Source organism: Larus michahellis, chromosome 3 (assembly GCF_964199755.1).
Source record: "Larus michahellis chromosome 3, bLarMic1.1, whole genome shotgun sequence".
NCBI lineage: Eukaryota > Metazoa > Chordata > Aves > Charadriiformes > Laridae > Larus > Larus michahellis.
The window spans coordinates 104,590,620-104,609,045 of NC_133898.1; the positions used below are offsets into that span (position 1 = coordinate 104,590,620).

Below are 18,426 nucleotides of genomic sequence, written 5' to 3' on the forward strand. Positions count from 1 at the left end.
GTGGAAGCTGTGTTAGACTTCTCCTTGTGTTTACAGTCATGCAGATGGGAACTCTGGAGTGAGTGCTTCTGGGTGAAGCTGGCCTCTTCTAGGCCTAGCATATGCTGTCCTGCCACAAGTAATATGTCTGAACATTTGCAACTGCTCATGTTTACTCTCCAGAAATCATATTTTTCAGAAATACAGCTGCAAACACTTAAAATGGTAGAGTTTGCCCTTAATATTTAGGTCACATCACAAGACCTCAGATGTGGCCTCATTTGTGCCAGCAGTAGCAGCATAACATGGGTTTCGGCTTCTGACCCGACTCCCGCTGTTAGACTTATTCTTCTGGTTTGTCTGTTGATCTCTTATAACTGTATCAGGAATGCCAGATCAATGCATTCTCTGAAAAATATGTGTTTTATGCTAGGGTATGGTAGCAGAATTCTTTTTGAAATGTGTTCAGATACGCTAAGGATATAGAAATCTCCAACAGAAGTTGCTGTATTTTTCTTCATAGAGCAGAAATCTCTAAAATACAACATAGAAACTGGTATACCCAGGTAGCCTGTATATTTGGAAAGCAGACCTAAAGTTAATGTAATTCTACTGCATCTATAGTCGTGCTGAGATTAATAGAAACAGGAACCAAGGAAAGAAAATTCCTGACTTAGTTATATGGTAGTATGCAGAACAAAATATTTTTGTGTGTTTTTTTTCTTCTTTGTGCCATGTGATATTCCTCCCCCTCCCTTATTACACACTTTTCCAGATCTCTTCCCTACAAACAAATTGGATTTACTGGGACCCTTAGAGGGCAACACCTTGAGGCAAGATGGCTTGTTAAATAGTCTTGTGTGCAGTGTTGCCTTTCTCGTCCTTCTTTGCATAGGAAACAATGAACGAAACAGACACAAAACGCTACTAGCAACTGTGTTACCTGCATACTGACAGTGTTCCTTAGGGATCCTGTTGGAACAAATGCCTTGCAGCCAATCATAATAATATAGGAAATAATTATATTTACTTATTAAAATGTAAATGTAGCTCGTTCTAATGAACTTTCTTCTTCTTCAGTACAGCTTTACACATATCACTGACTGTCATTTCATAAACTAACATATATAAATGAGCCAATATTTTGAGAATGGAGAAAATTCTGAAAAATGATATTTTGCCTATATTTACCTACAGCAACAAAAAGTTGCACCCTTTTATGCCTCTACCCATGTGTACATTCTCATAAGAATCACTGAGGAAAGAAATATTAACACCGTAACCACCATATTTGAGTGAAAAATGTGAAATTAATGAATGGTGTGTAAAGAGAAAAATCTTTTATAAGATTATCTAGTATAATTAGATGAGATGTGCAAATTTTAAGGTGTTAAGTCCCCCTTCAAGTCTACATCAGAATCAGAAAGTAATTTTAATATGATTTCTGTACATTTAACTTGGTTAAGTTAGGTAGACCATATGAGAGGGAAAGTAGCCAGTTACCCATGGAATAGGATGGGACTATGAATAATGGAAGACTTGGCAATTGTTTTGAACTATTAATGGAATAAAATGTAAAATTCATAGTCAAAACCTTTGCAATAGACAGTGGAGTGTAAGAGCTATGCGAGTTTATTTAGGAGGAAAGCTACTATTCAGCTTTAATAAAATAGCTCAAATTTTGAGCTTTTAGTGGTCATATTTATCAACTGTATTTGCAGAGTTGTTTCTGGTAACAGCCATATTTGAGAATGCAGCATCATGTGTGAATACTTTGTCAGTCCTATCTTCCTGTTTCACAAATAGAAGGAGCAGCACAGTGTGTTAGCATTGACTGAAACACTGTCTAAGTGGAAGTGGAGTTACTTACACCACATGTACGTGTAAATGTGTTTTTCAGTGATCACAATATAGAATCATAGAATTGTTAGGGTTGGAAGGGACCTTAAAGATCATCTAGTTCCAACCCCCCTGCCATGGGCAGGGGCACCTCCCACTAGACCAGGCTGCTCAGAGCCCCATCCAGCCTGGCCTTAAAAACTTCCAGGGGTGGGGCTTCCACCACCTCTCTGGGCAACCTGTTCCAGTGCCTCACCACCCTCATGGTGAAGAACGTCTTCCTAACGTCCAGTCTGAATCGACCCATCTCTAGTTTTAATCCATTCCCTCTTTGCTTTGCTTCCCTCTTTGCCAATGCTTTGCTTGATGTGCTTTCTGTGGATGTTATGTTGGTTTGTACCAGTTTTATTTAATAAGATGCCATTTACTCAACACTTACGTTTTCTGCTTGCATTTATATACTGAGTTATGAAACACTTCAGTTAGAAACAAATCCAAAAACTCTATAGTATATCTATGCAATAGGCCTTGTGAAAAATTTCTTTCTTTCTGAAAGTGTTACTTAGTTTATTTTTTAATGCACCTAGTCTGATTATTGTTGTATTTCTATTTTTAATCTCTCAGTAGATTAAAGCTTAAAAAGCCTGTTGTATTTCCAGTGCGCAAAAGGTCATGGTTTGTGTTGATGTAATACTTGTGAAAATGTTTCATAGAGTACTAAATACTCATTCAAGTTTTATATGGCCTTAAAGTAGGCACTGCTATAAAATGGCGCTCTCTTTATAAGTTATATATTTAAAAGAAATTATTTCCTGTCGGACTTTAAGAGAAAAGTGATCAGGAGACTCAGCAGAATGGTTGGTGTGAGACTGTCAAAATTCTTAGGTTCAAATCCAATATCCATGCCTTTCCGCTAGTCTGAGATGCCTCAATAATAGCAGCTGAACTCTGGACACTGATGGCCTGCTATTCAAAGGTGTCAGCATTACAGTCATAAAGGAAGTAAGGACTAGTATTTGCTCTGTGAATTATGCTTTGTGGGTCTCAAAAGAATTACTTATTTCTTTGTTGAAAATTCTGACTTTGACCTGTAAATATGTTTATGTATAAAGGGAAATGTTATTCATATGGGGTGTTTTTTCCTACATAAACAGCTGATACACTAATGCTATAGTAGGCATATGCCATACATCATTATTTCTTTACAAGTAGGCTTGGTTAGTTGAATTAGGGTTTTAGTGATTGTTTCTTTATTTCTTCTAATTTCTGAGTTATAGTAGTAGACTTTCTGCTTGCTGGAGCTACTATAACAGATGTTGCTAGTCTTGTTCCCACTTGAGGAAGGGGGAGATGACAGCTTTGACAGCACAATACTTTCAATGATCGTTCTTTAATTATACAGTACTTGTTGTAAGCTCAACCACATTTTTTAGACTGAGTGCAGGTTTTCCTGTCAATTACAGCTTTTAGGTCCACTTTAGATGTATATATTTTCAACAGACTTTGTTTGCAACCTAGGTTATCTTCTGACTGACAAGTTATTTTAACTAAATTAATTCCATACTGCATTTTCAGCAGAGTTAATTGCTATTAAGAAGATAAATACGAGAATGGTGCTGTAACAAACAGGTAATTAAAGACTTCTGGAACTTCAGGCAGGCAGACTACTCTATTATTCCCAATTGTCAAAAATGATATAAGACATGACAGCATAGTTGCTGATCCAAAATGTATTGAAGTCAGTGGAAAGATTCCCATTGAATTCAGTCTGGACTGGGGCCACAGTAAATGCTGTAATAAACTTGGACCCACTGACCTAATGCAACTTGGAAAATAATGCCTGCTTTTCTAAGCTGTAAAACTAACAGCCCTTTCCCATCTAATTCTCACTTTCTGTCTGCTCCTCATCAATTCTAATTTTTAAATTTCTGTCTTCACACAGTATGCAATTACATTAATTATATTTGTTTTCTGTAATTATATAGTATCATTTTTATTTTGTCTACAGAGACTTAGGAAAGTATTATTTTTGGATTTTTTTGGTTAGTACCATTTCAAATTTGATAACTTTGGAAAATCAAGTGGAGAAAAGGTGGCATACCTTGATGCTATTTCTTTAAGATTGTTTTATAGATGCTACGTTAAAAAAGACAATTTCTTAAAAGGTGTAAGGAAATATGAAGGGAGCTGTAGTTGTAAGCCTATTAAGGCCATGAATGGCTTGTGCTATAAATAGTTATAAACAGTACTCAGAGTAGTCTGTTTTATGTTTGTATGCTGTAGTGACTATTTTATGGCTATGCTAGCACTTTTCTTACTAATTCATGTACTGATAGAAGTTACATACCAGCATTCCTCCTCCATTGCAGCTGCTTTGTAAACATAGTGATAAAAATATCTCTGACCAGTATGTTGTACCAATTTAAAATCTCCCTACTGACTTGCTGAGCTGTATTACAATAAACGGATGCTTGTTTGTCCTGGTTTGAGGTAAAACAGAAGCAAGTTTCTGTTCAGTGACTTTACTTTTCAATTAAGCCTCTTCTAACTAACTGAACTCTCTGAAATTAACAGCATATTTTTTCAACAATGTCTGCTTCCAGAGTGGTAAGACCTGATTGTTTATAAGTTATACCAAGGAATGGTATGCAGAGAGGCTCTTGCTTATACTTACTGCTATAACAACCAAGGTCAGCTAACTTTGTTTGCCCCGTTGGAGGGTCAGAAGCAGAAAAACGTAGAGGGGTTGCACCTGCGGGAAGGAGCAGACAGGACAGGTGACCCAAAACTGACCAGTGGGGTATTCCATCCCATCTGCATCATGCTCGGTGTAAAAGCTGAGGGATCAAATAGTTGGCCCTCTTTCTTTAATGGCCAGCATCCAAGGAGGACTCCTTTCTGTTTGTCTGCCTTTGATCCCGATCTGTGCATTCCTGAATCCAGATCCAGAATCCAGTTCCCGTCCATTGCTGAGTCCAGTCTAGGACTTTCCCAGTGCCTGACGGTGATGTGACTGTTATCCTGGGAGCTCGATATGGTTTTGTATATATTGTGTATATATTTTGTTATTTTCTTTTTATTATTTTATTAATATTCTCAATAAAGTAGTTTAGTTTCTTTTTTAAACTCCTAAGTCTCTTTTCTCTCTCATCCTTCTTTCCCTGAAGGGAGATGCTCTCCCTTCTCTGAAGTGGAGAGAAGTAAAAGAGAGGATCTGTTGTTCGTTTCAGTGGCGAATCTGGCCCAAACCACGACATTGGTGTTTGTTAAAGTGTCTCTTAATAATTTTTTAATCTTGTACAAATTAAAAAAATCTGTTAGAACAGTGTGATTCTGAAAGAATTGTCCTCCACCAAACACTTGAAGGTGCAGCTTTGTTAAAGAGTGCAGTAACTATCTTCTAAGCACAAAATTATTGGTAGTGCTTCTTTATTTGTATCCCATGAGGGATTCCAGTGAATTAGTCCTGTTTATACACAGAACCACAAACTCTTCTGAAGAATGTAATTTCTTCCATGCATTAAAATAATTTTGGATATTTATTGGAAATTTTCATGTACAGACTTTAAACTTGATATTGTACTTACTAGTTATCTGTACTAGAAAGTGCGCTTAAATTCCCAGATGAAGTGCTTTGGCATAAGCTTATACTGTCTGTAGAGTAAGAGCTGTGACACACATTGTTGCACCTGTGTTTTTTCCCACTGAGGAATGATCATATTCACTTCATACTGCAGCTTCAGCCTTCAGCTGTTGTGTTCTCAGCTTGGCTAAGGTGGAGTCTAGAGATCCAGTATGAAACTAATCAAGTGAATCAACTTGGCAGTATGGATGAATAGACTACACATCAGATATCCCCTCTCACGGTGATATTACTCAAAAATACTAATAAGTGTTCGCCCATTAAAATGTTTGTGCATTTAGGAGATCCTAAAGATCTTCGCATCATTTACAGAGACTTCAATATGCACATGCTTACAAACATCACTACTTTTTTTCTGAGTATCAGAAACTAGATTTTCTTAGTGTTAATATTGCAGTGGGTCTTTCTGTAGATATGGTTTATCAGTATTTGAACATTATAGCTATACAATTTGAGTTTTAATGTATTTCTAAGTGGGAAAAAGCTTCTACAGGTATGTCAGTGATAAAAGGAAGACTAGGGAGAATGTGGGACATCAGCGGGAGGAAATGGGAGACCTGATTACCTGGGATGTGGAGAGAGAAGGGTGAAGCACTCATTGACTTTTTTTGCCTGAGTCTTCACCAGCAAGTGCTCTAGCCACATTGCCCAAGTAGCAGAAGGCAAAGGCAGGGAGTAGGAAAATGAAGAACCACCCACTGTAGATCAGATTCGAGACTGTCTAAAGAACCTGAAGGTGGGACCTGATGGGATAGACCATGGGAGCTGATGAGATGTAGCTGTGGGACCGGAGGGAACTGGCAGATGCAGTTGCTAAGCCACTATCCATCATATTTGAAAAGTTGTGGCAGTCCAGTGAGGTTCCTGCTGCATGGAAAAGGGGAAACCTAACTCCCATTTTTAAAAAGGGAAAAAAGGGAAAAAAGGAAGACCCAGGGAACTACAGGCCAGTCAGTCTCACCTCTGTTCCCGGCAAGATTGTGGAGCTTATGTGTATGCCTAAGTGTTTAATTTAATTTGATCTGATCTAATGCTTTCCAGGCACAATGGGTTAATTAACCCCGCCAAGAAGAGAATAATCTCTAATGATCTTGAAAGTTATATAGTAAAACTGGTATAAAATAGGTATGCCTTAAGTGATTAACAGTCACTTCCTTTTAGATGTCATATGTAAAAAGGACTCATTTGCATTCCTTTGGATCCACCTGATGTTGATAATAATGATATTTGGGGCATTCCTGAACTTGTATGCTGATTTCATACATCCAAGGAAGGCTTTTCTGAAGTAGGAGGTGCTTAAAGAGAATGTTTGGAGGTGTATGTTGTGTATTGGGCTGACGTCTGCTATTTTAGTGCCAGGAAGGTTGGTGTTTATATTTCCAGTAAGTAATGTTTCACATGTGCTGGTTGATCTTGAAACAGCAACATCTGTCCATTTTTCTTGCCTGACAGTTTTCTTCTTAACTCCCACAGTTTTCAAGGAACATTTCAAGACATGGTCAAATCATTCAGTAATACAGATAACACATTGGAAATTACATACAAAATGGATTTTGTATGTTCCTCAACAGAAACATTATGCCTAGGATCGGAAAAATAAATACGTATATACACAATGAAATACTTAGAAATTTGAATGAACTTCTAACAGCTAACAGTACCCAACAGTCTTTTGGGTGACAGTATCATCACGTGATTTTGGCCTGATTTAGTCATACATGCATCATCTTTTGACCAAAATACGATATGACAAAGTATTTGAAATCATTGAAGTAACATTTTTGCAGTTTATTGGAAAGAAAGAGCAAAAAATGAAAATAAGTTCTTTTATAAAGGAGAATATATTTGACAACCAGTGGAGTAAATATCCCATTTGTGGATCGTGGTAGAGGAGTTACAAGTAAGTAAGATGCAGATATTTTTTTCGCTTTGTTTTTAAATATTTTGCAGCAATACAAGCTTTACTATTTGTGTATGTCTATGCTAATTTTCTGCTTTCACACATATTACAGAGGTAGGATATAAAATACCTTATTTTCTAGTATCTTTACTAACAGAATTAAAAATAGGATCAAAAAATATTTTTAGTAAAATAAATGGTCATTTAGACAGTAGATCTTATGCAAAAATACAATGCATAGCACATACCAGTTTAGTTTACCAGATTATAAAAGAGGATGTCATTTTTGCATTGCTTTCATGTGTAATTCACGACAATCATGTTCAAGATTATTACTGAGCAGCTGTGTTCAATCACACAGAAAGTGTCATGTAAGTTAAACTACATTAGGTTGCGAAATGCATGAATATGTAATTAATATGTGCCTGTCCTAAGTGGCAAGTCCTGAACACTGTGCTTTGTGTTCTTTCATTTTGTCAGGTATCAGAAGCAAGCTATGGAAAATCAAGATGGATCTGGATTTTTTGGCATTGTTTTAACATATGCTGCAAAATGGAAGTGTTTTGAGTCTTTAAATATTTGTCGGAAAATAAAGTTTTAGCTCTAAGATTATCATATATAGTGAATAAAAGCAGAGTGTGTGTAGGGTTTTTTTCATCTGTTTATGATGTATAAATGCAAAATTCAGACCAAGTTTTTTAAACTGTGTATTGGCAATTCCATGCAGTCACGGGCAATGCTCTGGGAGCTAATGCTTCACAATGCAATTTCTGCTTGTGTGTGCAGTTTCATATTTCATTTTTAGGCACACACATCATTGATTGTCACTGGTTTGTATCATTGCATTTTCGTATAACAGTAATATAAAGTGTGATTTGCATCTTAGTAGTATGGCTCAAGGACAAATTCCTAGATGTATTCATATGTTGCTCCATAGAGCACAGGGACATGGTGTTTCAGGTTTCTAGGGAAAGCACCCTCTTGGTATAATTTGTGTCTCTGTTAATGTTCATGCTAGAGAATAATCCAAAGAGACGTCTGAATGCCTTTAACACATCCCCTAGATATTTCTGTCTTTCCTAATACACTCTGAACATTAGGAATTAGCATTTTGATTTACAGCTAAAGTAAATATCTGCTGGAGTTTCCAGTGGCTCTGGAGACCAAAGAGAAACTTCCCTCAACTGATTACTATACTTAGAAACCAAACATAGGCAGTAGGCTATGAATGAAGAGGACACTCAGTTAGAATGTAGCAGCCATAAATATCTATTATTTCAGTTGATTTAATTTTACACATTGCTGTTCTATTCTGTGCTGTCTCAACATGGGGTTGTTCAGTCTGGGGAAAAGAAGGCTCCGAGGAGACCTTCTAGTGGCCTACCAGTATCTTAAGGGGGCCTACAAGAAAGCTGGTGAGGGACTTTTTAGGATGTCGGGTAATGGTAGGACTAGAGGGAATGGATTAAAACTAGAGATGGGTTGATTCAGACTGGACGTTAGGAAGACGTTCTTCACCATGAGGGTGGTGAGGCACTGGAACAGGTTGCCCAGAGAGGTGGTGGAAGCCCCATCCCTGGAAGTTTTTAAGGCCAGGCTGGATGGGGCTCTGAGCAACCTGATCTAGTGGGAGGTGTCCCCGCCCAAGGCAGGGGGGTTGGAACTAGATGATCTTTAAGGTTCCTTCCAACCCTAACTATTCTATGATTCTATGTTTATGGTGAGTTACTTAACCACAAGTAGAAAGAGAATTACTGGAAGGATGTTTCACTTTCCTTCTTCTGATCCAGCTTCAGCAGGGTAGTAACAGAATAGCCAGTTTTCTTGCTAGTTGTCATTCTTCTTCAACCTATGGGACTAGCCAGAGAAAAGATTTGCTGTACCTATGTTCTCAGAAGGTCTGAGTTACAGCCTCCGTGAGAACTGTGGCCAGGGTGGTGATATGAAGCAATCTAGCTAGAACTCCTTTGGGGCTCCAAGTGCTGCATGTGGGCATCTAATCTACAGTCTACTCTGATAATTATCCAGAACAATTTTCATTTCACCTCATATAGTCAAGTAGACATGTTTAGTCCATCTCTGTGTTATGGTTCTTCTCTGATATGAAACTAATATCAGCACAGGATTATTCATCCCACCGTGAAATAACTTATCTCCAATAGAAGGGGGCGTTTTCTTCTGAAGTTGCCTGTTTCTTTTAACTGGCTGAGACAGTTTGGATTTTTAGATTAGTAGAAGTTAATTGAATTGAACCCTTCCAGAAAACGTGTAAGGGAAAAACAAGCAAACAACTTAAAGCAGGACTTTGTTATTTTTGTGTTCACGTGGTAGCTGGGCTGTCAAAGTAACTAGTTTCTTGTCATGCTTCTTCCATGTGTCCTTCATGATCAATAGCATTGCATTATTCTTGTGCAGTAATGCTCAGGGTCATGCCAATTGTTCAAGATAGATTGTCACATACTCTGTAGTGTAGAAACAGGGAAAGATATAGTGAAGTTAAATAAGGGAGATCTGTAGTATTTGTGAGCCTTAAAAATCCTTTCATCAGAGAAACCACGGCAGTATTGCTTATGCTCAATATTCTTGCTATAAAGAAGGTGGTAAAGATGGTTTTATAACTGAGATCAGTTCGTTCACCTCTATTCAGGAAGAAATGGAGACAGACCCTGTACACAAAGAGCTTTAAGCCTGAAATTGAGGAGTTGATACTCAAGTCTCAGGCACTCAAGTAAATACCGAATTTGGGGAAGTTTGGTGCAGCTGGTGTTTTCATTCTGGTAATCTTTATGTATTAAAATTACAGTGAATGGAAAGTCTTACCTGAATATAGGCTGGCTTCCCATCCATAATGAAACAAAAACTAAACAATCTTTAATAGGAATGAATTTACATCCATTTGTAAGTTTTAATTAATGTTTCTCGTTAGGATTAAAATATTATGGCGGCATAAAACCTCTCCTTCCCAATCTGAAAAACAGTCCCATGCTAAGAATACATACTTTTTCGTTGTAGCACATGTTGTTGTATTGGAAGTCTTCATTATTATGTATGTTATGACCAGCATTTGGGTTTTTTTGTCAGATAGATAGTTTAAAAATATTGTATATTTGTGTTTAGCCATTGTTCTAAAAATATTAAATATCACAAATCAAACAATACTGTGGGCTAATTAAGCACAAGGAACTCAGTGCTTACAGGATCCTGTTCTTAGATCAGTCTTAAAAAAAATTACTTTAGGATTTTGACATATTTTACTCATATGGGACCAATATGGAATAAATTAGTACAGGACCAGCAAAATCAAGGTTATTAGATCCACTAAGACCAAGAATAAAGAAATGTACTAAAGAAATATTAAATGATTTAAGAAACAACCTTTGACTTTTATTGCGCAAATTAATTTTTGCTTTATTAATTAGCTTTAGTAATTCAGTTTATTCTTAGTGATTGCTATGTGAATCAAGGTGTGATTTTCCTTCTTTGTGCTCTGGAAGGGTTTCATCCCAGCCTCTGCACCAGCTTTTCTTAGCTGTTTCTTAAACAGATAAGAACTGCCAAGCAGACTCAGACTAAAGGAATTATCACAGAACTTCTTCTCTGACAATGGTTAGGAGTATGTAGAAAATTATTTTTTTTCGCCTGTTATTTACTGCCAGATTCTGTCTGTCAGAGATTTTGGGACTTCCTTAGCCAGAAATGCATGCTGGTCCATCCTACTTAATAGCCAGCAATGGACCAATTTTCTAGCAATTTTACAGTTCTTTTTGGAACACAGTTTTACTGTTTTCGTTTGCTACATCCTGTGACAAATTTCACAGTATGCACCATATGGAAAAAATGCATGATTTGTGGCTAAACCTACTCACTGCTAATTTAACTGAGTGGCTTCTTACTACAAGAAAGGGGGACAGCTGAAAATTGTGTTCTTCCACATCAGTGTGACCTGTGTGAACAGAACTGCGATTCTTTAGTGTCAGACATTCGGGTGTGTTGGGTGCAAGGAGCAGAGCAGCAGTCAGTGCCCTTTGAGGAGGCTCTGCTGTCCTCAGCTTGCCCTCTCTTACATGTTCAAGTTGCTCAAATTGTGTGACCCATCATAAGCTTTTCTTCGTAATTTAAGTAGTGGAGAAATTTTAAAACATTTTGAACTGCTTGAATATCAATGTGTTTACCTGTAAGTGTCAAACATGGGTCAGTTTGTCAGCTGTTAGAAGTCAGTCTAAACTTTTTAGACAGATTGGATGGTGGTTTGCAAAGTCTGTAGGCTGGTGCCTGGCTTGGCATGGCAGGCAGAGGGAAGGCATCACAGTGTCACCTGCAGAATTGGGGGTTGGAGTTTTGTCTGGCCACCTTTGGATCCACAAGTCTGATACTCATATTATTTTGAAGGGTATTTACAAGAAACAGTGACACCAGTTTCAGCCTGTGTCAGGATAGACACAGTTTTCATTTTCTGTTAATATTTCCAGCTTTCAAATTACAGTTTTCCAAGGTCTGTGTTGTTGGCAATGCAACAGGGGTCACTGTGTTCCACATTTAACATATGTGTGTTTTATTTTTAAAAACTGATTTGCCAAAAAAAGTGTTTGCAAACTCTGGTCTTATAACTGCAAAGATCTTGGTAACGCTTTTTCCTTTCCTGCGTTTAATTTAAAGCTGCTATGCTAGTCCAGTGGATGCTCATTATGTCTGTGGGAATGCTTCTTTGTATTTGGCCCATTTTTCTTTGCCATCAGTTCCAACTACTCAATAGTAGCAGATGCAGCTTCATTGAATTTCTTTTATATATATTTTGCTCTTTTCCCCAGTAGAAAGTTTTATCCATTATCCAAATTGGGTTTGTGTCTTTCATTCTATTAGGATTATCAGGGATTTGCTGTAATCTTTTAAAAAGTATCTTGACTGTTGTGCTTTTATGCAAATTATGGCTTGACTTGTACTTTTTTACATACCTCCAGTAAATCTCTCGTGTACCATCAAGTAAGGATCAGTAATACATAAACAGTTGTATTGTTCAGGTGTTTAAAGGGATCATGGGAACATCTGGGTGGATAGATATCTTTTGTGAATCATGTTTTATTGCTGTAATTCATGTAATGTCCTTTACTGTCTTCCCAGAATCAGAATTGCAGATTTTTCAGAGTGGAAGGAGCCATTTGATTGAAACACAATTCAGAGAACTCACATAGACTAGAAAAAAATGTCTTTTAATCAGTAGTCGTGACATCTATTTTAAACCTGATCATTCAGCTGACCCTGATTAGCAGTTACCCTCTTGAAGAAAGAGTAGGGTCAAAATGAGCACCATTCTGGCAATCTTCTTAAAAAGCCTGCGGACTTTTTAAGACTGAAACTCTGATTACAGTTTCTCATTGCCTTGCTGGAGTCTTCTGTGAGGCTTGTGTCACTGCCTGAATTATGAATGATCATTAGGGATACAGTTTGAATTTTTGTTGTGTAAATGGGCAACAGCACAGAACGTAACCGTCTTTTAACAAAAGTTCATAAATGTTACTCAATGGATCAATTATTAAAAATTAATATAATTTAAACAAAGTAGAGTTACAGCAAAATAACCTCACTGACCATCCTCATAAAAACAAATAAATATGGAAGTAGATACTATCTTAAACCATAAAATAAACCATAATATTTAACAATATTCAACTAAAGTAGTAGAGAAGCTGGTAGGTTTTCCCCCTCTGAATAATGACCTCTGAAATAAAGAGTCTATGTTTACCTTACATTTTACTACTTTTTCATTTTTTTCAGAAGGTATCACTGTTTTAACAGGAAGTATTGTTTTCTCATAACTTTAAAAATCATGATCATTTTTGATAGAGAAAAATTATATTATTTTAGGTATTTTTGTCTTTATGTTGAAAGAAGAATGGATAGTTTGAAAAACTGTTCCATAGTGATTTGGATAAATACTAGACAGTATTTATCAAATGTTTGACACATTACAAAATAAGTCCAGATGTACCATATTCAGTGAGGAGCCTGTTTAAAGCAGTATGTTGAAAGAGTGTAGTTTCATATACCTACCCTAAGAAAATAAGATAATAATAAGATAATTATACTGATATTCTCTTAATCTTCTTGGGGAATTGACTGCAAAACAGTTTGCTAATAACAGAGGAGATTTTGGAAATAATCTATAATTTTCCATTTTCCAGAGACAGAATGTTATGATAATGAATGTTATCTGTAGTCTAGAAACTCCTACTTTCCATACTAGAACTATCAGCAAGTACTGAATAATGAAGTCCTACCAGGCACTGAAGAGATGGGAAATATTAAAGACAGTAGCAGAAAATAGAGAACAGAATGGCTAATTTTTGTTTGGTTTTGTTCTGGAAAAAGTTTTTATGCATGGTTTCTTCTGCTGTTTTCAAGCATAAAATTAAGCCTGAAGGAGATACAAATAATCCATAATATTAGCTAGAAAAAGTGTGAAAAATATTTTGAGAAATGTAGCTTGTGGCTTGAGTGAAAATGCTTACACCTAGTTGATCTGTATATAAGGCCGCAAGCAATTTACTTAATGGATTTTTTGTGGGGCTGTGCGGAAAAAAATCCAGCTGTTTAATATAATCCAAAACAAAAATAGACACTTCATGATTAAGGAAAGCTACAAAAAAGATTTTCCAGGAATTGTGAAACCATGTTCGTTTTACAGTTAAATCCATTGTATCTGCCAGGTGTTACCAAGGAATAGAAATTTTATTTAAATTGCTAAAACTGGGGTAAAATAGAATATTTATACAGAATTGAAGCTCATCATCGCAATAGAAATGAATTCATGCTTTTGGGTGTTCTGAAGTCCCAGCTGGGGGAGGGGGAGCTGAAGAAGACCGCAACAGGGTATTTAGTTGCATACCCAGATGAGCTAAATTCTGTGATGAAGCTGTGAGACCCGTGGCTAAACATTGCTATTTCGCTCCTTTTACCTTTGGATAGCCTAGTTTTATACTTAATATATCTTATGATTCTTAGCAAATACGAAGACTTTGTCAGAAGCGTTGGCTATCTGAGCCTATAGAGACTTACCGGCCTATACAAACAAGCAAAGAAAAGGGAAAAAAAAAAGAGATTATTTTTGCTCCAGAGAAAAGACATCAAGGAGTGTGGGATTTTGTCACCTAGGCATTGGCACTGAGAACCATTTGAGGTGTCTGAGGGCAGCTGCAACATCTGGCACGTACAACTCAGTTCTTAGAGCAGACTGACATCTTTTTCAAAGGGTAGATCAGCTATCCCACAGCGCCTACAGTGACACCAGAGACATTTTCAGTTACCTACATGGCATTCATGTGTCACTTCAGGTTCTGGGGGTACCCTGCAAAGCCTCCCCAGGTCTGTAACAAGAGCTTAGAAAGCTGACAGGGTCCTAGGTACGCATAGGTAACAAGTCAGGGTGGAAGGTAAATTAATAAACAGGCAGAGGAGGCTGAATAAAGAATAAAGGCAGGAGTGTCTCAAAAAGTAAAAAATCTTGGTTAGCTGCCAGACTGATCAGGATGACTTTAGTTTATAGGCACAAACTCAGCAGTGTGTGATAAAATGTAGTTGAGAATCTTTAGAATAGACATGTTTACTAGGCTATCTTGCTGACTTTAAATTTCATGTGAATATAGCACTTGCTGATTAAGGCTAAAATAATGAATAATATTACAGGCTTTTATGGCATAATGGAAGACTTCCCATTTAAGGGAAAATTTCAGAAAAAGGAGGAAGGCCTTTGAGTGAGATGGAGGTAGTTGAGAAAGTCGGATTGATGATGCTGAAGGAACTAAGGCAATGGTAAGGCTTGCAATAAACTTCATTTTTAAATATGAAGAAACACTGAGTAAACCTTAGATGAAATTTGATGTAAAAGAAGGGGAACAAATTAACCGATTCAGAAATGTAAGATGGTCCAACTCATGTAAGGATAGAAATCACTAAAGCACAGTAGTTACTTTGATTTTTAGCTGTTCTGTCTAGAAATGTAATGCTATATTTTATTGGTAATATAACTGCATATATGATAAATACAAACCATTTAAAACAAGTTTTATGGAAAGACAAAGAAAACAAAATCTAGAATTACAACTCCTTTTTCATATTTCATCTGAACAAAATGTTGCTTGATAGCTTTGCAAAGAACATCCCCAAAGGCAGTTTTTTTCCGTAGGCCAGTGAATCATGAATTATTCCATAGCATTGATTCTGTTAGTCCCAGTGGGTGGCAGTTTTCCCATTTGTAGTAGTTCCAAACATTGTGTTTCCCTTAGTGGCAGAAAAATTGCATGATGAGTCTGTTTCATATTAAGTTTTGATTAAACACAGGCATTTGTGATAATTTTAGTTACAATATACTCTTCACAAAAATTACGTTTTTATCTTACAAATGGGGTAAAAAGTAGTTGCTTCAGCTCATGCTTTAAAGTAAGAATACATTTCCTGATAACTAGAGTAAGTTTTGTTTGATAGTTTACTTAGTGTTATGTCACCCTATTAAACATAACTTCCTAGTAAAGGTGTCTTATTACTCATAGCGGACAAAAAAAATGGTCAGATTCTGAGGATTTGTACTGCATGTGAAATCTCTGTTTAGGAACAAGACTCATTTCCAAGGCTTGGTTTGGCTTTGGACCTAGAAATTAGGGAAGAAACTCAGCTTATCTAAACTACTTTTTAACCTTGTCTTCTGGGGAAAAGTGCAAATCATTCTAATTAACACAACCAGAGATTATGCATGTAAAAGGAAGTAATAGATTGGGAATAGGTAATGAGAAGGAAACCAAATTTAATTTTTAGGCATCCTGGAGCTCATCCTACAGAAATTAGTCTTTGTAATTACTGAGCCATGGAAACTATACAGAAAAATAACTGTCATGGGAAAACCTCATTCTTTATGACCAAATTAGCCACTTCATTCTCCTTTCTTTGTGCTAACTGACATGAGGAGAATAACTGAAAATCTCCACCCCGTGTACTTTGCGAATCACTCACATTAGCATAAGTGATAGATTCATTCTTAGCTGAGTGAATGTCAATGAGCCATAAGAGAAATTTAAGGGTCTGGACTGGCTCCCACTGAAATAAGAGCCCAAGTTCTGTGTGCTTCAGTAGTACGGAGTCAATCAGAACACACTAAAAAAGGAAATATTACTTAGTTTTACAATTTTTGTTTGTTTAGTTTTATCCTTCTTTCCTACTGATACAAAGGTAAAGTTAAATGTCTTGTATCCCTAATTTCTTTTAGGCAAGAAAGTTCAACACAGCACAGTGGGACATTGTGTTTCTTCTTTTAAGCATACTTTTATAATGGTAAATAATTCGCTGTGTTGGATAAGTACATGGAACCGTCTTCTTTCAGCCCTGCAAATAGCATAGAAATGTAACCATGGAAAGCTTTGGTACATCCTTTCAGTACGAGAAGATTGCTGCCTAGTGGGAGATTTTTTCAGCATACATGAAATTCTGTTTTGTATTACAGGTACAGGTATTTATAATTTAGTTTTATATTTTACAGCTACGGAAGTTAACTGTTAAATAATTACACTGAAAACTCATGGACAGGTCTGGAAGTTCCTAAACGAGGTGATAAATATGCCCTGTTTCCCATTTCCTAATTTGTGGAAAAGATCTAAGATGGTTTTGCACAAAAGTTTAGCAAGTAGATTTATGTTACACAATGTGAGTAGAAGTCTCAGAATGAGGCGTTGTTTTCCAGTTCTTTTTATTATATTCTTTGATCTCTTCTTTTAATGATAGGTACATTGGAATTTTGATGACCTGTAAAATACTCAGGATGTCATTGTTAACTCATGTGCCATTGACCATTGAACTGTTTCTGCTTGATGGGGTCATTATTAACTAGAAGCTGGGTGTAAACTGCAAAACAATGGAACTATCTTTTCCAAGACAGCGTTGCACAGATGTAATCCATATGGAAGCTATCAGGTTATTCCTGGTTGTGACATTCATGTTAAATTTTTTTTCCCACAGAATGTGTTTGTTTTGGTGGTGTCTAGAACAGACCTCTTGTTTTCACTGCAGCGTATTAATTTCAATATTAGATTTAAATGTAAAATCTGTAAAACAAATTCTTACTGCAGATTAATGATGATACAAGGAAGAACACTGTCTGTCCAATATATTTGAATAGTTTTACTGAATAGGTTAACTGAATAGATTAATAATCATAATAAATTAACTGAATGTAGACTACGGTTTTAAGTATATGTGGAGTTTTGTTTTAAAACTGGATTATGTTCAATTAAATGATCACTGTAAGAAAACTGAGATGTGCTGTAGATCTAAAATGAGCAATGATGCTGAGGAAATGACAGAGATCTTCAAGTATTTATGGAGGCAGAAGCTAACATACATAAAATATAATTATAGCTATCTGCTGTGTTCTGTTGCAATCACTGTATTTTAGGTAGGAAAATAGGATTTGTCGATTCATGGTCTTATTGACCAGGACTTTGCTTTATCTTATATGAGAAATGTTATGGATAATGAAAAGTGTTTTCTTTCCCTGTGTCACTCAAGGTTTTCAGTAAAGCATTGCAACCCTTGGTGGGCAACCGGGAGCATGTGAGTCTGCCCGGTGGCAGACATGGACTCCTGGCATGAAAGCACTGGGAAGCAACTGAACATTAGTGTTGCACTGTATTCCCAGATGAAATATTTTGCATGTTTCCAGCTGAAGGTCTTTTATGTGTGTTTTTTTAAATTTTCTATTTCCTGCCCATATTTTGAACTCCAATCATATGGCAAATGTTAAATTTATGAGGACATGAAGAGGGGGTTAAATATTATTTTCTGGAGAAACTATTCTATATATTTAAAAGGTTTTCTTTCCCCCCCCTCAGGGAATTCCTGGAATCCCTGGAAATCAAGGAGCAAAAGGACAAAAGGTATTACTGACAGTTCAAAACCGTGTTAAAACCTGTGCCTATATATACCCATTCCAAAGTAAGTTCAGTCTGTGTTCAGAGGAGAGCTTTCATAGTGGGGGTTTAGGACATCAAATCATGCCGCAAATAAATGGAGACATGCTCCAAAT

At 36.6% G+C, this 18,426-nt stretch overlaps 1 protein-coding gene across 1 annotated transcript in view; it reads left to right on the forward strand.

The window, feature by feature from the left end:
- The window catches only part of COL21A1 (collagen type XXI alpha 1 chain), a 118,271-nt gene that overhangs the window by 73,593 nt on the left and 26,252 nt on the right, over positions 1–18,426 (forward strand). Inside the window, exon 18 of the mRNA XM_074581581.1 lies at positions 18,233–18,277. Coding sequence (XP_074437682.1) covers positions 18,233–18,277 — 45 coding nt within the window. The remainder of the gene's footprint in view (positions 1–18,232; positions 18,278–18,426) is intronic.